Consider the following 24,880-nt stretch of genomic DNA (forward strand, 5'->3'; position numbering starts at 1 on the left):
TATATGCAATGGTTTTGATGATATGTAGGTATTTGTTGTAGCATTAAATTTTTGGACTATAGAGGCCATCTAGAGCCTCTTTGTTGACGTATTTTTGGTTCAAATATAGATCATAGTTGGTGCTATTTTGGTTATATGTACCCTTGCTATATATATGAGAAACATTGCATATTTGTGTATAATGGTTTGGATTCATATGGATGGACATGAATATTTACATCTTTTTTTCAAAATTTGAATATTTATGTATTTTGGTATAGTTTTTTTCTAGCTCCTAGTTTTGAGTTTGATTGGTTCAATTGCTGGTTTGGTTCTAATAACATTGGTTCATTGTCCATTGTTTATTTTTAGTTTTAACTTTTGAGTTTGAGTAGTTTCAATTTATTGTTAGTTTTAAGACTTTAGTATCTACTATTTTGCTTAGAAGCTAGTACCAATCAATCCTAGAATAATGAATGATGAATTTAAATCAATATATACAAAATTTTATTATTTCTATTTCATTGAATAATTTATGATGTATGAATCAATTATTTCTTTATTGAATTTGAATTTGAATTGTGTTTATAATGTGTACACACACGTTGATGTCTACCCCGTCCCCTTTGAATTTCCTTAAAATTTGTGTATACTCCCACACATCCCCTGTGCGTCTTCTTATTCACGCGTCCCACTGTCCTGGAAACTTGGTGGAACATTGGAAAAATATAGGTACCTCCTAGGAGGTGATAGTGCCAGGAAATTTCTAGGAAATAGTTTCCAGATGTTTCCATATAGAGAACAATAGGCAAAATTTCTGAGAAGTTTCCTAAGACCTTTGGTACAGTTCACAAGCCCCATGTTAGAAGTTTCTATATTAAATGCTTTTAAGGAATGTGTACAATGAGGCTTGTGAGAAAATTTGGGTTGTATAGGGTCACTTCTATTTCTCATTTTACAATGGTCAGATTTTGAATACTGAAATCCTTAGATGACACGGTTTTTGAAAATGAATCCATTTTTTCTAAATATTGATCCATCCTTATGTAATTTACATTTTCAAAAAGCGATGGAGAAAAGGTTTGTGCCATCATTCATATTTCTGATTTTTTCCATAATTTGGCCTTTTGTAGTTTGTCAGAATCATTTTCAGAAAGAAATTTAGGGAGGGGTTGCATATGTGCTTCTATCTGCCTTTTTACAGTCTTAAGACTTTAGTATCTACTATTTTTCTTAGAAGCTAGTACTAATCAATCCTAGAATAATGAATAATAAATTTAAATCAATACATACAAAATTTTATTATTTCTATTTCATTGAATAATTTATGATGTATGAATCAATTATTTCATTATTGAATTTGAATTTGAATTGTATTTATAATATATACACACGCTGATGTCTACCCGGTCCCCTTTGAATTTCCTTAAAATTTGGGTATACTCCCACACATCCCCCGTGCGTCTTCTCATTCACACGCCCCACTGTCCTGGAAACTTGGTGGAACATTGGAAAAATATAGGTACCTCCTAGGAGGTAATAGTGCCAGGAAATTTCTAGGAAATAGTTTCCAGATGTTTCCATATAGAGAACAATAGGCAAAATTTCTGAGAAGTTTCCTAAGACCTTTGGTACAGTTCATAAGCCCCATGTTAGAAGTTTATATATTAAATGCTTTTAAGGAATGTGTACAATAAGGAGGCTTGTGAGAAAAATTGGGTTGTATAGGGTCACTTCTATTTATCGTTTTGCAATGGTCAGATTTTGAATATTGAAATCGTTAGATGACACAGTTTTTGAAAATGAATCCATTTTCTATGTTTTGTATTGTTAATCTGGTTCTGAATATTGATCCATCCTTATGTAATTTACATTTTCAAAAAGCGATGGAGAAAAGGTTTGTGCCATCATTCATATTTCTGATTTTTTCCATAATTTTAGCCTTTTGTAGTTTGTCAGAATCATTTTCAGAAAGAAATTTAGGAAGGGGTTGCATATGTGCTTCTGTCTGCCTTTTGTTCATTATATCTTTACATAATTTTATTGTAGGGTACGTATAGTACGCAGATATTTTCCTTGGCAGTCCTGTTGTCAAGCATGTTTATATATAATCAGGTTCGTTCTTAATCTTTTAGCTACCTTTTCTTTTATAAGTTTATTTTTTGTGACCGGATAGGTGATTTGATGAGATCTCAAATTCTGATTTCTTTTCCATTTTAATTTTTCTTTATTTGTCACATTAAATAGGTGCAAAATCCCGCTTATCATTTAAATTGAGATTTATCTCTTACTTTTTCCGATAGCTGGAAGTTGGACCTATTATTTTGCTTTTGATATGGTATTTTTTTTAACTTTGAAAAAAGTCTAGTTGGGATGTATATGATGGACATGAAAACATGAGGAAAACATTGATGATGAATTGACTCTCAGATGGGGGGCATTGATGAAGCTGCTCTAGATCAGTTGTCTCTTATTACAAAAATGACAAAGCATATTCGAGTTAGGGCATCAGAGAATCAAACTACTGCTGAAGATTTAGGACATTATTCTCCTATCTTTCTGTGGCTTTTACGGGTGAGTGAACAATCTCAGCTACTTCTTGTTTTATAATCTGAATTTATAGAAGCTTCATGTATCAAACGTAGAAAGGGCAGGAGTCATCAATATGCTTGCTGAAACAAAGGTGTTCTTGTATTGCTGCTTTCACAATTTGGCATTGCAATATTATTCTAAATCTTTGATGCTGCTAATTCTGATTGTTCTTCTGCAGTGTGGCTATATAGATATTAACAGGGACTAACCATTAGTTGTCAAAAACAACTTGTGCTATTTATGGTTACAGGATTTTTATTTAGAATTACATGAAGATGGGAAAAGAATAACACCGCAAGACTATTTAGAACTTGCATTGAAGCCAATGGAGGGAAGCAAAAAAGATATTGCTTCAAAGAATGAGGTAATATTTGATCACTTCAAACCCAAAGCTTGCTCATGTACAAAATAGATAGAATGAAAGGAATAAAGTGCAGGAATGTCTATTATCACCCAGCTGCTGCTTAGTGAGTGGTTGATTTGTTTGTACTTCATTTCATTCCCACTACATTTATTGCAGTAGAAAATATCTGCAATGAAAGTTCATGATCATGATTTTATTACTGCTTTCTATGTTCCCACGTATATATGTCATTTATTTTTAAAACTATGTGTGAAAAAAACTACAAACATGATAAGCAGTCACACAGCATTAATTGTCCGAAATTGTTCTGTCGTATTTGAAATTATGTTTCTTATTCTTACTACAACAACAAACACACACACAACAGGTGTGTGTGTGTCCTTGAGGAGGGTGGGTCATGGGGTGTGTGTGTTTTTCACCCCCTGCCACCCTTGTAAGGGGTGAATAAGTGAGAGAGAGATAGAGCGTGAAACCCTCTTGGTGGCTCTTGAAAAGGGCTTTATGTGTTTCACACATACACACCTTTTGTTTCATGCACAAATGAACGCCTTTGCGCGCACACACACATGCCTCTTAGGGGTTGAAGGTGTGTGGAACATACACACCCACACACATTTAGGGAATGAAACACACAGAGACACCCCATACACCCCTTTCCCCTACACAGCTTGAAGGTACACCTTTTGTTTCATGCACAGATGAACGCCTTTGCGCGCACACACACACATGCCTCTTAGGGGTTCAAGGTGTGTGAAACATACACACCCACACACATTCAGGGAATGAAACACAAAGAGACACCCCATACACCCCTTTCCCCCACACAATTTGAAGGTTGAAATCTTGAAACACACACACACTCCTTTCTCCATCCACACACATCTTCACCCATCCTATTTGGAGCAGGGGATGGGATGTGTGTGTTTTTTATCTCCTAAAGGTGTGTGTGTGTGGACACACAAACAATCGGGGTGTTAGAAACACTCACACCTTCACCACCACACCCCCTTCCAAGTAATTTACACATTTTATAACCTCGTATTTGTTACAAATGTTTAAAGATTCAAACTTAGGCTTGGAATTTGTTGAGGGCCAACTCGGATTCCAACTTGGACTTGGAATGACTTGGACCTATCTGATTTCAATTACTTGGTTTACTAAAAAAGAAAAATATTTAAATTTTGATATAAAAAATTGCAAAATGTCATTGAGTGCAATACATATCAACAACAAAACAATGACTTTAATATTCCTAATAGAAATTTTACAGAGATAATCAAAGACATGCAAAGAAATGACAACACAATAAATTTCAGCAAACATCCATGAACAGAGAAATGCTCCAAAACACCAAAATGGCAAATTTTATTATATATAATTGCCGGAGTACAATAAAATTGGAAGGAGTGCACCTGGGCTTGCTCAAGGCAAGCTACAAGCCCCAAGTGATCAATCTCTCAATGCCTAACTGTTGCTATAGTTTTTCCATTCAGAGATCTGCCTGGCCAAGTTTTTCTGCACTGTTGGTTGACTTGGCCCCTTTAGCCCCTCAAAACTGCCCAGAAAATTTTGTAAATTTTGGGCTGTGATCCTTGTTAGAAACCTAGAAAAACCCAGAAAGGGTTTGCTCTGGTTTTGACCCTCCAAATTCGACCCCAAATAGCTTGGCCCTCCTAAAAAACCAAAACACTCCACCTGTAGCAGAAAATGATGAATTGCTGCTCCAAAATGCTAACAATCTCCCTCCAAATGAAGTCCTAGCAGCTCAGCTCCTAAATCCTCCAACCGACACTCCACACAACAATCACCCAATAGGAACTGTGCAGGCCTGTGAGGGATGACACAGTAGCAAGCTTCAACAGTTCGTACAGCAGTGAGGAACTCCCTTTTGCCTCCCAAAATCTCCCTCCTTTGGCTGGAATCTAACCAAGAATACCCTTGCAGCAGTAGAGACCCCAATTTCCGGCACCAATCCTCCCAATGATTGCGTGGTTTCTCCCTCTATGTCCCAGCTGAACCAGAATAGCGGGTACTTGTATGATGTCCCTCTCCCAACCTCCAAAGCAAGGGAAAATCCTTCCTAGGGTGGCACTCGAAGTCCACCGAAGAAAGGTTGAGCTTCACTCCTTGGGAAGCTCTTGTGCTAAGCAACACTTGTAACTCTGCTAAATAGCTAGAGTTACAATCAGTTATCAAAATGTCAAAAGCCCCAAATGGTGCTTCTCACCACTTATTTATGCTTGTTGGCCCTGTTGACCCTGCCGCCTACACCTACCTACAAGTTAGTGAGAAAATCCTTCAACCCCACAATGTGTGGTTGGTGGCAGGGAACTCAGAGAAGGGGTTGTTAAACTAATACTGACTCTCTTAGTTTGAGCTATCTCCTAGGTTAGCTAAGGGGGGTGGTCTTGTTGACCCTGTCGCCTACACCTACCTACAAGTCAGTGAGAAAAGCCTTCAACCCCACAAGGTGTGGTTGGTGGCAGGGAACTCAGAGAAGGGGTTGTCACACTAATCCCGACTCTCTCTGTTTGAGCTATCTCCTAGGTTAGCTAAGGGGGGTGGTCCCTAATGAAAAGTTAAGTTAAAAGATGTGAGTTTCTAGGAGAGTGTTATAGTGAAAATGGATTACTTTTAAGGATTTATGGGCAAATATGAAGTGAGCAATTTGAAATAACAATGCCAATCATTAATATGATTAAAAACCATAAAGCCAATGCCTTATAAGGAATTTGCTCAACAATTTAAAGATATATTTGTTCAAAGTAAAATGCAATGCTCTCAAAAGAGAAAACAAAGTAACCCTGAAATGTAAATAAGAATTGTTAGCACAAGATATGTAAGATACAAAATGTTTTTGAGATAATCAACTTTATGAATCAAAACATATGAAACATATCTTGCCAAAACCCAAAAATTAGTAATTAACTTGGAAATGTAAAAGAAAGGAAGTGCTAAACCAAGACATCAATATGCAATTAGACTTGAAACATGAAAAGAAAACACTTGTTTGAAATGATTACAATACTTGCTTTTGGAATAGACTTTGCATATGAAAACTCAAACCATCAAGAGATAAGTAAAGTAAATGTAATGGAAAGTGTTGTTGGTTAATTTTATTAATTAGCTCTACAACAAGATTACAATTTAATTCTTTAATCCTCAAACCTCACTCTCGCCCAATGACATGGATCTCACAATGAGGAGTCAATAGAGGAGTAGAGGATCCATAAGATGTCTACTTCAACCAACTTATGTTAGAGGTAAAATTTTAATGAGGCTTGGGGCCTTCCTACACTAAAATGCTTAGATGAAATGCAAATTGTGTTAATTCCCCAAATTAAAACAATGATACATGCAAATGCTTCAAAAAGATTGATTTGCAATGCTTGAAAATGAAATAGTGTTCAACATAAGTTGCAATTATAACTTCAATTGGAGGAATAAAATTAGCTTACAAGTGTTGCATGTGTTTCATCAATGAATTGAAATGATACAAGTAATTTGCTTGAAAGTAAAATTTGTTTCAAATAGACAATGACAATAAATTGCTCCAATATTCAAGATAACAATGTAGCATAAAATTGAAGCATGTGTTCAAGTGCTCATGAAACAATTTACCAAGGTAAATGGAAACGAATCAAAGTTTGTTAAGAATATAAAATGAGAAAGAAAATGCAAAGCTCAAATGAAATTGTAACAAACTTTAACTTAATGAAATGTGATAGTGAGGTTGTGTTAATTCCCAATTAAAGCATGCAAGTAAGCGAATGAAGTATGAAAGCTCAAACCATGCAAATGTCAATCGACCCAAGAGAAGCCTCCCTCTAAATGGGGAGATAGGATACCATGGGAGAAATCCCAAGCTCCCACAAGAAAACTATATCTTTTATCAATATTACAATGAGAAGAGGGCCCTTCAAAGTTCTCAACTATACTTCAAGGAGAGTCTCACAATAATTGCTTGAAACTTGGACACTAGACCTCCTTTATTGAGAAAGTAGTGACAAGAACTCACAAAACTTATGCAAGGGAAACAAGGTGTGAGTTTCCTCCAAATGCCCACGGCTTAAAGAGAATGGACAGCCCTCTAGTGAATTCGACTTGGCCAAAATAAGCCTCAAAAGGGCTTACGACATCCTTGGAAATCGAACCCCAACACTTGCCAAGGGTCTTGCAAACACTTGTTAGATGTTGCGGGAAGTTGCTCTTCAAAATCTTCCACACAAGAGTTAGCAAACAATCCAAACAATGGCTGCAAAATAAGTTAAGTATTAATGGAAAAATAAGCAAGATAAAATGTATATGTACAATTATAATTTACAAAAGGCTAAGCTAAAGAGTGAGAGTAAACTCTCATCTTTGCTTAGCCATCTCCAAGCTCTTAGATAGCAAATGAAATAAATGAAGTACAATGTTTTTTAAAAGAGATTTAAATTTAGAAGTTCTTGGCTTATGTACAAGTTATGTGCCGAAATCCCTGCAAAACCACTTTGTAAGATAAGACTATGAAGGTTCAAAGAACAAATAAGAGCTCCTTTAAGAATGTATCAAGAGTGGATTGGTCTCTCCAAAGACTTCTCCTTACGCTTGATTCTGTAATCCCAACAAGGTGTTCCCTCTACAAAACTTCAATCAAGAATTAGTTCCATATAGATTTAGCAAAACAATGATAAAAAACTATAGAAATTTATTTTAAACCAACTAGAGCATTTTATACCTAGAGCATACTTCTAAATCAAATGTCAATGCAAGATAGCTCTACATTAACAAATCTACAAGAGCATATGGAAGCAAATTCGATCAAAGCATGAGTAAAAGGAATTATACCAATGCTCAACAATTCATCACACTCGAAAATGAGGAACACCTCATGAATGAAACCACAAAGTCTTTATTGATATTTCTGAAAGTGTACAAGGCAGCAGTGCTTCCGCAAGTACAATAGCTAGTAACAATCTTGTACAATGTGAGAGCCCATGGCTCTATTATATAGAGAGTTGGAAGCAAATCGCAATGAAGAATGACAATGACAAATGGCATTGGAGCCAATCCCAATGTAGAAGTGATTAAACAAGTGGCATGAGGTGACAATCCCAAAGAGAAATTTGAATTTGTCGAATGGAGCTCCAATGCCAAGTATGAAAATCGAATTCTGGCAAGTGGACATCATTTTCTTCTTTTCTTATGTGCCAAATTCGAATTTTATGGTGGAATGACAAGTGTATATGGGTGGTAACCCATGTGAGGACAATTTCTCACAAAAAATATCCACCAAATATTCTCCCAAATCCTCCCAAATGTTCATTAACTTCACAAATTTGAATTTCCAAGCAGTTTTTTCATTTAATGCCAGAAATTCGATTTTATTCGAGCACATGTCCTTTCCTTGATTATAGAAGTCCACATCACCTTGGGACTTCACTTTAACTCCCCCATAATTTTCCACCTCTTTTAGCATGTGTGGATATTTATTTTTCTCCATTTATTAATTTTTGGCTTAATTAATTGCTAGATTTCCCACTAAACTTAGGAAAAGTGGGTTCTGAGGGTCCAAAACACATTATTAACCCCTCAAAGTATGTTATAGTAGAAAGTTGAGGGTGAGAAGTGTAATTTTGATTACTCATACCCCATACAACTTCTCTAGACTACATTTATTACAATTTAAATACAATTTTATTTGTAATTTTTTACCTGCAAGAAATCTAAAAAATTAAAAAAGACTACCTAGACTTAACCAAATTCCACGAAATATTTTGTGTGATCTAGTATGGTAATATACATCGACTATAGACACTAAGATGTGTCAGGGGCTCAACCTTCAAATTATCACCCCGTCTTTGGAGTAAAACGTGAGTGGAAAATCCCAGAAAATTATCTGCCTCTGAAAAAGAAGGGATAATTAACCAGATAAAAAAACACTCCAACGTGTACTCATTTGTTGATCGAGTCCCAACATCATAGGCTTGTTACAGACTCAAAACTCATCATTACTAGTATCACTTATTACAATTCCCCGTAGGGTGTGGAATCTGGGTACAAGAAAGATGATGAAAAGATAGAAGTAGAGTTAAAAAACTCTGTTGACTGACGATATCTGATGGTACAAGTGTCCTCTGGATCATCCTTGGGCATGGAGTCTTCATGTAATCATCAGGTGCCACTCCAGTTGTCAACAGGTCCCTAATGAAATGTTTAGTTAAAAAGGATGTGAGTTTCTAGGAAAATTGTTAGAGTTAAATAGATTATCTATTTAAGATTTATAAGCAAAAACTAATATGAGCAATAACCATCATAAGATAAGCATGAAATACATAAACAACCAGTGCATTGCAAGTATTTGCTCTTTAAGAAATGAAATTGTATTTTGCTTAAAATGAAGTGAAATGTTTTCAAATGGAAAGCCAAAATAACCATGAAAAGTGAAACAATAAATTGTTAGCACAAGATATTATAAATTCTTTCAAGATGAATAAGTCTACAAATCAAAGCATGGAAACTATTTTGCTCAAAAGGATACAAAAAAACTCAAATGTTAGACCAAGATGACAACATGCAATTAAGTTTGCAACCCAAAATAATAGTACTTGAAAGTGAAATCAACCATTCATGACAATATGCGATTAAACCACAAGATAAGTCAATTTCCAAGTACAAGAAAAATTAAACTTGTTGCAAAATTAAAAGAGATTACAATGCTTGCATCCAAAGTGCCTCTTGAAATAAGATTTGCATGTGAGACTTTAAACCAAAGCAAATGTGATGGAATGTTGTTCTTGGTTCATTTTATTTGATTAGTGCTAAGGCAAAGTTATAATTGAACTCTAGTCCTCAGACTTCATCCTCGCCCAAATGTTTGGATCTCACAATGAGGAGTCAATAAAGGTAGAGGGTCCCTAAAAGTCTATTCAACCAACTTAAGTTGGAGGTAAGTTTTAATGAGGCTTGGGGCCTTCTTATACTAAAATGCCTAAATGAAGTGCAAATTGTGTTAATTCTCCAAATTAAACTAATGCTTCATGCAAATGTTTCGAAGAGATAGTTTGCAAAACTTGACAGCATATGCATGTGGGAATTTAAATACAAGGTTAGTAAAAAATTGTATGTGGAGTGAAATGTATTGATTTTAAGCATGCACAATATGAAATTTAAAAGCTAGAAAGCTAAGAAAAAAGCTAAAAGAAAGATTAGACCACCCACAAGAATCCCTCCTCTAAATTAGTAAGGGGGATGCCATAGGAAAAATCTCAAGCTCCGTCCAACAATTTTTTTATTATCTTTTATTAGCGCTTAAACCAGGTAAAAATGCCTCTAAGAGGGCAGCCCACAATATGAGAGAGTTCTTTACAAAGATGAAACTCTAACAAATCTAGACTCTCTTCCCAAAAAATATAACAACAACAAACCTGAAGATGGAAAAAACTCTCCAAACGAGATTCACAAAGCTTAAAAGGCCCACGACCTCGATGAGTTTGCAACTCTCTCCCAAGTGCTTATGGCCTCCCTAGAAATTAGTCTTTGGATAGTGTGAGGGGGTCCTACATACACACGAGTGAGTAGTTTTCCAAAGCTTCTCCTCAATCTCATTGCTGCCCAATGCTCAAGCTTATGGGCTGCAAAACACAAAAAAATACCAATTGTGTTAAATTGGCAACTAGGGCCAAACTCCATGTGGGTTAGCTTATTTCTGGCAGCTGATATTTTTATTGGATCCCTCTCGTCGAGAGGTGTAGGATTGATCCAAAGATCATCCGATTCCGATAAGTATTTATGGAGATATGAATTTATTTTGTTTATGTAATTATTATCAAGCCGACCAGCACTTATGTAGGCTCTAGAAGCCCAACCGACGTGTCTATTCAACCTCTACATTTTTAGTATAAATAAGAGAGGATTTGATGTCATTTAGAACACATTCTCCATGGGAACTCCTCCTCTCCACGTCTTGGGTTTTTGGAGGAGGAGGAGAACCAAAAAGATACGCACATTCTTCATGTGCTCTCCTCTCCACATCTTGGGTTTTTGGAGAAGGGGAGACACTAATGAAGGATGCCCTAAGATGTTGCCCTAATGGATCTGTCATAACAACGCAGGATCTGGCAGCGTGGTTTAAGGATCTATATGCAGTCGTGAAGGAATAAAATACGTTGACCTAGCCGCAGTCAATAACCATATCATGCAGGCCCTAAATCTGGCAGCGTAGTGGACATATACATACGCAGTCATTCTGGCAGTGCAATGAACATATATACGCACAGTTAATGAAGCCGCAATCTTTGGAATGAAGACGCAGTCCATATATATATACGCACAGTTAATGAAGTTGCAGTCCATACATATATACGCACAGTTAATGAAGCTACAGTCCATACATATATACGCATAGTTAATGAAGCCGCAGTCCATACATATACGCACAGTTAATGAAGCCGCAGTCCATACATATACGCACATTTAATGAAGCTGCAGTCCATCCATATATTACGCACAGTTAATGAAGCCGCAGTCCATACATATATACGCACAGTTAATGAAGCCGCAATCTTTGGAATGAAGACACAATCTATATATATATACGCACAGTTAATGAAGCCGCAGTCCATATATATATACGCACAGGTATGAAGCCACAGAGGTATCGGGTCAAGGCATGACTAAACACCACATTCTAGATATGGAACGCAGTCATATATGTCCCCCACAGTTTGGAACACGCAGTCATATCTGAAACCCATTGTTTGGAACGCAATCATAGAACCTGCAGTTATATATGGAAACGCAGTCACGTATGTAAACGTAGTTAGCCGCAACCAAGGTATGAAGCCACAGAGGTATTGGGTTAAGGCATGACTAAACGCTGTTATAAAGACTCATATACACAGTTAATGAAGACAGTTACACGTTCATGGAGTTTTGGTCTTCTTGCCTCCTCCCAGTCTTAATGTCTTGGCACACCATTGATGAAGCAAATCCAGGAGGTATTCTTGAAGCAGTATCCTCATAATAGCCAGTAGTGGTTAGGGTTTGATCTAGAAGGACTATGTTCTCTGCATAACCATTATAGCATAGAAGATCACTATATATATATCTTCAATAAGTATATAAGGAATGATCTTCGTCACATGTTCCTATGATCTTGATGGCTCTAATGTATCATGATGATCTCAGCGGAAGGAATGATGAAGTAAAGATGCAGCATGATGGGCAAGTTAAGTAAGGAACAACATGATGTATGGGCAGTATGATGTAGATCATGGACAACATGATGTATGGGCAGCGTGATCTATGAGATCATGAGCAGCATGATGGTGCTAACGGTAAGGTGCAACAAATGGATGAGATGCAACACGATGATAGGTATCAGTTGAAGTAGAATGTCTTCAACTGATCTCATCATTATAGGAGATGATCTATGCTCAGATCTAGATAAGTCAAAGTGTTGACTTCTGTTGTAAATGTACTCTCTCTCTCTTTCTCTGCTGAACTTTGAAGATAAAAGAAGATTTGATCAAAGGGTTTCCCCACACATTGTGGGGTTTGTCCCTGGCTCGCGCCATATCTTGTGTCCTCTTGCCTTGGCTTGTCTTCTGCGATTTATATTTATGTTCTATCTGCAGTTTATCTTAATGTTGATGTGATTGCTAACAATGAAAATTTAAATAAATTGCTCTAGCATAGAACATACCAAAACTTAACATGGTATCCGAGCTGAGGTGAAGACAATGCCCAAGCAAGAGTGAAATAGCAATCACCGAAGACAGTTGGGACAAGACAGAAGGATCAATGGGTTCCTCAAAATTCACCGAGGGTGAATTCAAAGCAAAGAATGTTATCAGAATGGCGCAGCGGAAGATTTTGATGGTCCATCTTAAGATCACTTCATTGGGAAGTTCGGATCTAAGGGTGGAAGGAAAGGCGGATGCCTTGTTGAAATAAGTTCGGCCGTTATGCGAAGGAGTGTCCGAATGGCAGAGACACATCTCTTGATGAAGATAACAATCATTCCTGGGACATCTTCAATGATCAAAAGAATGAATGGTAATGCAGGTCATCAAAGAAATGGTCGACTCTTCCACGAAAGCAAGGAACCCCAAAATCTCTTTTATGTACCTGATCGAACCTGATGTCCATCTCGGAAATGGAAGTCAAAGGTTGCAGGGTGGCACTTATCGATGGAAAGGTACGTGTTTGAAAATAGATCTTTTAAAGATGTTTTTGAGTTCAGGGTTGTATCAAGTTGCAGGAAGTCCACTGGGGACCATGTCCATTGACTCAGCTCTAGAGGTCTGTGAGTCAAATGGTGACTAGGATGCCTGAATTCAAAAGGAAGCATGAAGGTACATGTCTGAAATGTACCAAAGGAAAATATTATAAGGGTACCATTCCCCTCATGCAGCAAGTTCACAGGTTTGGAACAACCCGAGGAGTTTGAGAATCATGATCAAGGAATCTCATGTATACAGGTGGAAGAAAGCCCTCTATGGCTTGAAGAAAAACACCTCAGGCATAATATGAGAGGATTGATAGCTGTCTAATGCAGCTAAGATTCACTAGGAGTGAAACCGATCCAAACCATTACTCGAAGGTTGTGGATGATAAACCTCTCGTACCGGCACCTATGTCTGACAGGTGCAGACCCTCTCATTTATAGGAGACAGAGGGAGTTGGATTCTGAATGTGGGAAGATAAGATGCAAGCTTGTGACTGCCTCGAGGATCTTAACTTTCAGAAGTTATATGGTAATGATGTCGGACCAGATTTGGGAAATGCCTTTGAGTTTCATAAACTCATTCGCGTTGATGTTCTTGGAGAACCTCCGTCCGGACATCTGTGTTGCAGTTAGCATGGTGAGCTCATATTTGGTTGAGCCTCACTAGATTGGTGCCAAGAATCTTCTAAGATATCTTCAAGGCACAATCTCTCATGAATTGAGATACACTGCCGAAAATATGAAACCACATGATTATTCGAATGATGAGTGGGCAGGAAGTATGGAGGATCACTAGAGCACTTCTCAGTGCTGTTTGGAATCTGCCTTGATATCCTAGATGAGCAGGAAGCAGAAGTCGGTGACTCTGAGCACCACCAAGGCAGAATACATTGCTGATAGTATGGCCTTCTGTGAGGCAGTCTGGTTGCTGAAGCTCTTCAGTGAGCTATTTGTACACATGTTGAATACCACTGTGAATCTCTGTGACAACCAGAGATGGGATTCGATTATTGAGGAATCCCATATTTGACAATTGCTCCAGCAGATAGACATCAATTACTGCCTTATCTGGGATATGGTAAGTCGATGATCAAGGAGGCTCCATCACACTGAGATGATGTAGAGGACAGAGCCCTGAGGAAAGATCAAATTTGTGATTTTCCTGAACGACTTGGAGTCGTCGAGAGACCTTTGTAAAAGGGTTCTGCATGCTGCATACATTGAGCTCTAGGAGCTTTGGGGGGCTTGCAGTTCTATTGGAGCAACATACGACCACAGGGTGACTCACCCTCCCCTGGTGGTGCGCACTAAAACAAGATGATTCGCTCTCTTGTGGGACAAGATGATTCACTCTCTTGTGGGACAAAATGATTCGCTCTCTTGTGTAGCAGGATGATTAGTTCTCCTGTGAGGCCTGGATTGATGTGTTCTCCATGGCGATTGTAGCAGGATTGATGTGTTCTCCTGTGAGGCCTGGATTGATGTGTTCTCCATGGCGATTGTAGCAGGATTGATGTGTTCTCCTGTGAGGCCTGGATTGATGTGTTCTCCATGGCAGCCTAGATTGATGTGTTCTCCATGGCGATTGTAGCAGGATTGATGTGTTCTCCTGTGAGGACAGGATTGATTAAGTTCTCTTGTCGAGGCATCCTACCCATGCAGTCTGGGACTCATGGGAAGTACCTCTCATCTGATCAATGAGCAGGGAAATGAAGTTAGGGACCATAGTAGTACCGATGGACGCATCGTTGTATCTACTGTACTCCCTACGCTAGGATGTCCTCCATTGATCTGGGATCAATGATACTGGTCTGGGACCAATGGTAGGAGTTGTACATACTATGACGCTGACTTCGGGTCCGCTGAGACTGGTCTGGGACCAGTGGCACATACTCCGAGACTGACTTCGTGTCAGTGCAGTACTGGTCTGGGACCAGTGAGAGTGGTACATACTATGACGCTGACTTCAGGTCGGTTGAGACTGGTCTGGGACCAGAGGTACACTCTCTGAGACTGCGATACTGGTCTGGGACCAGTGGTAGGAGTGGTACTTACTATGAAGCTGACTTCGGGTCAGTTGAGACTAGTCTGGGACTAGTGGTATGCACTCTGAGACTGACTTCGGGTCAGTGGAGATTGATATGACTCATTCTCGATCAATTCTTCTTCTTCATAGTTCAGCGGAGATGAGCAGAGCAGAGCAGAGCCAGCAGAGCAAAGCTAGCAGAGCTGAGCTGAGCAGAGCCGAGCCAGCAGAGCTGAGCAGAGCAGAGCAAAGCCAGCAGAGCTGAGTAGAGCCAGCAGAGCTAGGCAGAGTAGTGCAAGGCACTAATGGCAGAGATAGTACAGTCGTACATATGGATCAGTGGATGGAGTTCTCCCTAGTTGAGAGGGAGTGTTAAATTGGCAACTAGGGCCAAACTCCATGTGGGTTAGCTTATTTCTGGCAACTGATATTTTTATTGGTTCCCTCTCGTCGAGAGGTGTAGGATTGATCCAAAGATCATCCGATTCCGATAAGTATTTATGGAGATATGAATTTATTTTGTTTATGTAATTATTATCAAGCCGACCAACACTTATGTAGGCTCTAGAAGCCCAACCGACGGGTCTATTCAACCTCTACATTTTTAGTATAAATAAGAGAGGATTTGATGTCATTTAGAACACATTCTCCATGGGAACTCCTCCTCTCCACGTCTTGGGTTTTTGGAGAAGGAGGAGAACCAAAAAGATACGCACATTCTTCATGTGCTCTCTTCTCCACATCTTGGGTTTTTGGAGAAGGGGAGACACTAATGAAGGATGCCCTAAGATGTTGCCCTAATGGATCTGTCATAACAACGCAGGATCTGGCAGCGTGGTTTAAGGATCTATATGCAGTCGTGAAGGAATAAAATACGTTGACCTAGCCGCAGTCAATAACCATATCATGCAGGCCCTAAATCTGGCCCTAAATCTGGCAGCGTAGTGGACATATACATACGCAGTCATTCTGGCAGTGCAATGAACATATATACGCACAGTTAATGAATCCGCAATCTTTGGAAGGAAGACGCAGTCCATATATATATACGCACAGTTAATGAAGCTGCAGTCCATACATATATACACACAGTTAATGAAGCCGCAGTCCATACATATATACGCACAGTTAATGAAGCCGCAGTCCATACATATACGCACAGTTAATGAAGCCGCAGTCCATACATATACGCACAGTTAATGAAGCTGCAGTCCATACATATATTACGCACAGTTAATGAAGCCGCAGTCCATACATATATACGCACAGTTAATGAAGCCGCAATCTTTGGAATGAAGACGCAGTCTATATATATACGCACAGTTAATGAAGCCGCAGTCCATATATATATACGCACAGGTATGAAGCCACAGAGGTATCGGGTCAAGGCATGACTAAACACCACATTCTAGATATGGAACGCAGTCATATATGTCCCTCACAGTTTGGAACACGCAGTCATATCTGAAACCCACTGTTTGGAACGCAGTCATAGAACCTGCAGTTATATATGGAAACGCAGTCACGTATGTAAACGTAGTTAGCCGCAGCCAAGGTATGAAGCCACAGAGGTATCGGGTCAAGGCATGACTAAACGCTGTTATAAAGACTCATATACACAGTTACACGCTCATGGAGTTTTGGTCTTCTTGCCTCCTCCCAGTCTTAATGTCTTGGCACACCATTGATGAAGCAAATCCAGGAGGTATTCTTGAAGCAGTATCCTCATAATAGCCAGTAGTGGTTAGGGTTTGATCTAGAAGGACTATGTTCTCTGCATAACCATTATAGCATAGAAGATCACTATATATATATCTTCAATAAGTATATAAGGAATGATCTTCGTCACATGTTCCTATGATCTTGATGGCTCTAATGTATCATGATGATCTCAGTAGAAGGAATGATGAAGTAAAGATGCAACATGATGGGCAAGTTAAGTAAGGAACAGCATGATGTATGGGCAGTATGATGTAGATCATGGACAACATGATGTATGGGCAGCGTGATCTATGAGATCATGAGCAGCATGATGGTGCTAACGGTAAGGTGCAACAAATGGATGAGATGCAACACGATGATAGGTATCAGTTGAAGTAGAATGTCTTCAACTGATCTCATCATTATAGGAGATGATCTATGCTCAGATCTAGATAAGTCAAAGTGTTGACTTCTGTTGTAAATGTACTCTCTCTCTCTTTCTCTGCTGAACTTTGAAGATAAAAGAAGATTTGATCAAAGGGTTTCCCCACACATTGTGGGGTTTGTCCCTGGCTCGCGCCATATCTTGTGTCCTCTTGCCTTGGCTTGTCTTCTGCGATTTATATTTATGTTCTATCTGCAGTTTATCTTAATGTTGATGTGATTGCTAACTATGAAAATTTAAATAAATTGCTCTAGCATAGAACATACCAAAACTTAACAAATTGTCAGTGTAAAATTAGGAAAAAGAAACCAAAACTGAACTTAGAATTCAATTTACAAAGTACTAGCTCAAGTAATGGGAGTGAACCCCCATACTTGCCTAGCTTTAGAAATGACTCTTGAATAGGAGATATAACTTTGAAAGAAATAGAATCAAAGAATTATTTTGAATTTTAAATGGATGATCAAGTAGCTATAGATTAAGAAAACTCCATTTTTCTTTTCGTTGGATTGAAAACTTGAAAAAAATGGTGGATTTATTGCGTCTAGTAGGGGTTGGGATCTAAAATGTATGCATAAGGCTTTGCAGGTGGCGACGCGAGGTGAGGGCTTGAAACTGATGAGTCAACTGGATCAGCTGGAACTACACAAGGCTATGACTATGGAATTGAAATGGATCACTGTGATTCTAGGAGTGAGTTGATCCAATTGAGATTTCGCCCACTTCTAGATGGATTTCTGCACACAATACAAAATATCTTTTCCACACACTTGAATACATATTAGTTTGCACAATATTAGAGCAATATAATGAATAAGATAAACCAAGCATTCCTCCTAAAATGAATTGAAAAACTTATCCCTAGAATACTACTCTAAATCAATGATATGTGTAAGATAGTTTGCACACATCAATCCAAGCAACATGGCAAGCATAAACTAATATTAATTCAACATGCGAAAGAAATTAAACACAATAGTAGTAGTATGAAAGGACATCACCTCATAACGCCAAGATAACACCAGCCAGATATCCCCAAAGTCTTGATTGTATTAAGAAAGTATGCAAGTACAAAATGGCAGATTTTTTTTAAGCCCAATATCTTATTACATGATACAATATGAGAACCAATGGCTCTAATGTATAGAGAGTTAGGAGCAAATCCCAATGAAGAATGGCAATGGCAAATAGAATTAGAGCCAATCCCAATGTAGAAGTGATTAAACAAGTGGCATGAGGTGACAATCCCAAAGAAAAATTCGAATTTGTTGAATGGAGCTCCAATGCCAAGTCTAAAAATTGAATTCTGGCAAGTGGACATCATTTTCTTCTTCCCTTATGTGTCAAATTCGAATTTTATGATAGAATGACAAGTGTATATGGGTGGTAACCCATGTGGGGACAATTTCCCACAAAATCCCCACCAAATATTCTCCCAAATCCTCCCAAATGTACATTAACTTCATGAATTCGAATTTCCAAGTAAGCGCTTTCTCCTTTAATGCCAGAATTTCGATTTTATTTGAACACATGTCCTTTCCTTGATTTTAGGAGTCCACATCACCTTGGGACTTCACTTTAACTCCCCCATGATTTTCCACCTCATTTCCACAACATTTAGCATGTGTGGATATTTATTTTTCTCAATTTATTTAATTTCTAGCTTAATTAATTGCCAAATTTCCCACTAAACCTAGGAAAAGTGGGTTTTGAGGGTTCAAAACACATTTTTAACCCATCAAAGTGTGTCATAGTAGAAAGTCGAGGGTGAGGGGTGCAAATTTTATTACTCATACCCCATACAACTTCTCTAGACATCACTTATTACATTACAAATACAATTTTATTAGCAATTTTCGTAGTGCAGAAAATTTAAAAAAAAATAAAAATAACTACCTAGACCTACCCAAATTCCACGAAATTTTTTGTGTGATCTAGTATGGCAATATACGTCGATTGTAGACACTAAGATGTGTTAGGGGCTCAACTTTCAAACCGTCACCTCGGCTTCGGGGTAAAACGTGAGTGAAAAAACCCAAAAAATTATCCGCCTCTGAAAAAGATGGGATAATTAACCAGATAAAAAAAACACTCCAAGGTGTACTCATTTTCTGATCGAATCCCAACATCCTAGGCTTGTTACAGACTCAAAAACTCATCATTACTAGTATCACTTATTACAATTCCCCGCAGGGTGTGGAATTTGGGTACAAGAAAGACGATGAGAAGATAGAAGTAGAGTTAAAAAGTTTGTTGATTGATGATATATGATGGTAGTAGGTACAAGTGTCCTCTGGATCATCCTTGGACATGGAGTCTTCATATAATCATCAGGTGCCACTCCAATGGTCAACAGGCCCTTGGTCTCATGTGGGTCCCTCTGATTTTTGACCTCCCTTAGGCAATTTGAATTACTTACTAAGTGGTGCATATTATTTGTGGGTGGGTGGCCCCCACATTCCACTAAAATCTCTTCGACCCACTTTTCCTAAGTCTTGCCTCCAAAATTTGTCTTTAGACCAAAATTGACAAAATTTACAAAATTGGGTTTGTTGCCTTGGGAAATTTTTTAGGAAGGGACATTACAGTGCTCCCCTCCCAGATGTTGCATGTCCCCAAGCAACTGCAAAGCTGGATGTTGCAAAATCTATTCACTCTTACATGTAGTATCCTCTTCCAATAAATCCTTCCATTTCGCCAAACACTCTCTGATCACCTGGTTTCTCAACCTTCTCTTTCAGGTCTTGAATATGGTCTCTGATGTCAAAACTAAATGTCTCACATCATCCAAAGGTGGCAACTCGGTTGCTCTGTAACCTGCTGCCCCAACGCCTTCTTCAGGCATGAGACATGGAACACGTTGTGGATTCAGCTCTCTGAAGGTAGCTCCAGCTCATAAGCCACATCTTCGACTCTCTTGATCACCTTATACGACCCATAAAATCGTGGTCAAAGTTTTTCCTCCGCCTTCTACTTTAGTGAAGACTGCCTATAGGGCTACAAACATAGGTAAACCATGTCCCCTACGTCAAACTGTCTCTCCACCCTCTACTTATTTGCGTACAACTTTTGCTGATTTTGAGCTACTTATAAATTTTTCTTGAGAGCTTGGAGGATCTCCTGACTCTCTTGAACGTAGTCTTTTGACCTCAGGACCTTGTTATCTCCAAACATCATGTCAGAAAAAGAAAGTGCATCATATCCATAAAGTGCTTGAAAAGGAGACATATTGATCGACATGTTTTAAGTGGTGTTGTAGCAGAACTCTCCTAGATGAAGCCACTTTACCCACACTCTTTTTTTCCTCGTCACGTAGTTGCCTAGGTACCCTTCCAACCACTTGTTCACGATCTCGGTCTACCCATCTATCTGTGGGTGATAGCTAGTGCTAGGTGTTGGAATCTCTAAGTTTAACACGTTAGAAATTACTCCTGTACTATCTGATTTATTTCTTCCTACTTGTTCAATTACTTAACAAGTTATTTACCATGTAAATACTAAAAATAAATACGAGTACAATATCAACACATACAGTTCATCAACTGAAAGTAAACAAGCACACAAGTGACAGCATTGATTTTGGACTAATGTCCCTGAAAAAACCCAATGCGGGAAAATCGGTGTAGCTATTCAGAGGGTTTTATTATTATGCAGTTTCAGAATACAACCTGGGTGCCAAAGATGGCTCACCCAATAGAGAATGCCCTCAGAAGTAGTACCTCTTAGTTGAAGACAGATATTCTGGCTAAATCATCGGATGAATGATCCCACAGCAACAATGCAGCTTCTGTTGCTCTGCATCACTCTGATAGGGACTGCATCACCCTATCCGGCTCTCCAGCTCTCAATCTGTCCCACGAAATGCTCCCAGCGCTGCCTCTAGGCCCTGCGTCAGCCTCTCTGGCCCAGCATCAGCCTCTCTGGGCTTTGCGTCAGCTTCTGGAGCCTCTGCGTCAACCCCTGGACCCTCTGCATCTCACATGCTGGCCCTCTCTGGCTCTGCGCAGCTCCTGGTTGCCTCTGCGTGGCCTCTAGCTGGCTCTGCATCCCTCTCCCGGCGCTATGCTGATGCTCCTGGTACTAACTCTGCCTCTCTACTATGTATTCGCTGCTCCTCAGCTGAAACTCAGATCACTCACTTAATTTCCTCAGCAAACCCTATTCCAGAAAATCGAGTTCTTGATCTCTCTTGGTGTGTTCTCCAACTAACCCTCAATCCTCCTCTTATACTTTTCTCATTGGTCCATCAACAACTGAGATTAAATCTCTAATCAACGGCTAAGATTAGATTTGGCTTGATCCATGATGTTTGGACCATTCTAATCCAGTTTTATATTAATATCCATTAATATTTTATTTTTCCTAAGTTTAGACTTAGGAACTCCATTAAAAATATTAATTATTTTAATATCTCCCAAACTGGTTAGAATCTACCCAAACCATTTCTGGGACTTGGAGATCTCATGTGCTTTAGCCTCTCCACCAATTTTCATGGCTAGAGCACATCCGTACTACCCCAAATCAACTCTCCCTCTTAGCAAGGACGCTCTAGTAATACTCCTCACTGAGCATCACTTTGATTATCTAGCACTGGTACCTGTGCTGATGCTAGGCCTCCCCGCCACATCCTCTGCACTGTTGCATCCTATACTGCTGCCCATGGCCCTGCCACTGTTGCATCTGTAGGGTAGCTCCCTCTGCATCCGTGCTGCTGCCCATGGCCTTGCCACTGCCAATGTTGCATCTGCACTGCATCCCCTTCTCCTCATGCTACATCGTGCTGCCCATAGCACTACTACTGCTAACTGTTGCACTACAACCCTGTTACTAAGAAGGAAGTAACTAATCCACCCAACGCTAACATCCTTGTCAGGCTAGAGACTCTACCAATGCTGAAGCTCCCTCTACTGCTAACGAGTGCTCCCTCTACTGACCTCTGTGCTATTGCAACAACTCCATGCATCTCACACTATTGCACACCTCTCCATGCCATCCTACACTGGTGCAATACTCACGTGCTTCTCGCACTATTGCATCCAACTAGCATCTGCGTTGTCCTGGGACTCCTACACTGTAGCACTCTCTGCTGCTTTATCCACATCCGTCTCTACCGACATTTGCCAATCCTGCTACTCCTCTTCGGGGCTCCCGTAGCAAGGTATAATCCAAGAGGTTGGATACCTCGAAGATCCTGCCCCTCATCCCCTATAGTCCATCTGACTACAGCTCAATGTCTCCCCACTTCCTCTCAAGTAGCGCATGTGCACTCATGGCACAGTCGTCATCCTCCTCGACTTCTTTCTCCGCCCTTGCTGGCGCTGTCTTGGTCTCAGAAGCCTCTCCCTTACTCTTCTTCCTTGGACACTAGTTCGCATAGTGACCCAGTTCCCCACAATGGAAGCATTTGACCTTGGAGAGGTCCTTCTTTCTCTTCTCCTGCTTTCCCACAGATGCGAGAGCTGCATCTTCTTCTTCCTCCTCCTTGATTCTAACCCCTTTTCCACTACTCCCCACCTTGGTCACCCGTCTGATCTCTTCTTGACGAAGAGCCGCCCACAGTTTCTCTCAATCTGGAAAGCTCAACCTGCCCAATATGCTCTGGACAAATACCTCCCAATCCTCTGAGACTGCGTTCAATGCAGTCCTCACCATCAGTTCCTGATCTGGCGTGGCCCCTATGGAAGTTAGTTGATCACGGATCTCCTTCAATCCACCGAGGAAAACATCGATTTGCTCTCCCTTCTGCATCTGGTAAGACCGCGACTTATTTTCAAGTAACATCTTCCTCTGCACGGAAGTATGTTGGTACAATTTCTTCAGGGCCTCCCACATCTCATTTGCCGTTTCCTTCTCAGCAATATGCGACACCACATGATCCTTGACCCCATCAAGGATGATGCACTTTGCCCTGGCCATTGCCTCCTCATACTTCTCATTTCCACTGGGTCAATTGGGATCGCTATCATTTTCAAGTCGAAGTGCTTGATGCGATACCTATTTAGAATGGACAAGATCCTGGCCTTCCGGACTACGAAGTTGGAAGCTCCATCCAGTTTATCCTGATCTCTCAACCCATTCACTGCCATCTTTCTTCTCTTCTTCCGACTCCTTTGGTCTCTTTACTTCCCTCCTGGAAGTCCTCGGTTTGACTCCCTCTGAGTCTCGATTTTCTTTCTGGAAATCCCTCCTCCTTGGTCTTGCCCTGTTAGGTACTGTTCTGACCACAGTACCCCACCAGCTTCGCTCCGTAAATTATCCGCAGCCCTAAGTTGCACGAAACGGGGAAATGGGTACGAGTTTCCGAAACGGGAAGCGATACGAAACGCAACCTCCCCAAATTTTGGAAACAGGGAAACGCAAATATATATATATATATATCTATATATATATATATATATATATATATATATATATGTATATTGAAAATATTTAAATATATATATATATATATATGTGTGTAATCATAAAGCATAAATGATACATTATAATTTGTTACACTTAAACATCAAGATTTAATTTACATCACATTTACTCATGAATGATCACATAATGAAAATAAAAATATCGGAATATGCAAAAGCAACGTTTATTATATATCCAAATCTCAAAATCAGCCTTTATTTGTATTAATATATGAGGCTGCAAGTACAATAAAGACTATAAGGCTGCAAGAGAGAGATCCAAATCAGGATTTTCTGCATCCACATCCCATTCTTTAGAAGGACCACTGTTGTATTGGGAGTTTCCTCCTACATAGTCGAACGGCCTTAGTGCTCTTGATTAAATACACGTTTCATACCCTAGTACCCTACATGATCTTGATTATTGGGAGTTTCCCCTGCATAGAGGGCTTGATTCTCTTGATTAAATACAAGTTCCATACCTTAGTACATGATAAAATCCAATGGAAACATTGCAATCCCCCCAATCCTGAAATCCTGAAAAACAAATAAGTCTGTTGGATTTTGAGTGAGATCTAAAATTCTACTTTCTCCATATGAAATCCAATGAGGGCGAAAAAAAATTTAAGTAAAAGGATGAAAATGAAAAATAAAGGAGAATATCACTTTTACTTTAAGAATTTAACATTACTATGAACTGCATATGCCTCAAACTTCCTGATGAACTGCATATCAACACTAGGGCAAAAATTCACTTTTATAACTTTAGACACACATCTAGAAGTCACTAACATACCCTAAAAGTAAATTAAAAAACAAATTAAAAAAAAAAAAATTAAAAAACACAAGTTAATGAGGAAACGTGGGTCGTACGGCCCTGAAATGCGTTTCCAGCCGTACTGGCCACGTTTCCGTTCTGGGAAACATGGCAGTACGACCAGAAACGCGTTTCACGGCCGTACCAAACGCGTTTCCACGTTTCGTACCCGTTTCCTTACGGAAACGGACCTCTATGCCACGTTTCCTGCAACATAGCCGCAGCCCCCTATACCTCTGCAACTTTGAAGAACTGAGCCTCTAGGCTTTGCGCAATCCCGGTACTGGAAAAATCCGCACCTCTTGGCCACAACGTCAATCCTTCCTGGCTGAAAAAGATGAC

The 24,880-nt window shown here is 39.4% G+C and overlaps 1 protein-coding gene across 1 annotated transcript in view; it reads left to right on the forward strand.

The window, feature by feature from the left end:
• The window catches only part of LOC149150693 (uncharacterized), a 348,912-nt gene that overhangs the window by 183,840 nt on the left and 140,192 nt on the right, over positions 1-24,880 (forward strand). Inside the window, exons 3-5 of the mRNA XM_089442905.1 lie at positions 2,029-2,094; positions 2,410-2,553; positions 2,822-2,935. Of these exons, the coding sequence (XP_089299031.1) occupies positions 2,029-2,094; positions 2,410-2,553; positions 2,822-2,935 (324 nt within the window). The remainder of the gene's footprint in view (positions 1-2,028; positions 2,095-2,409; positions 2,554-2,821; positions 2,936-24,880) is intronic.

Source organism: Pinus tabuliformis, chromosome 9 (assembly GCF_031772625.1).
Source record: "Pinus tabuliformis cultivar Carrire ecotype Pingquan chromosome 9, CPIR1, whole genome shotgun sequence".
Lineage (NCBI taxonomy): Eukaryota > Viridiplantae > Streptophyta > Pinopsida > Pinales > Pinaceae > Pinus > Pinus tabuliformis.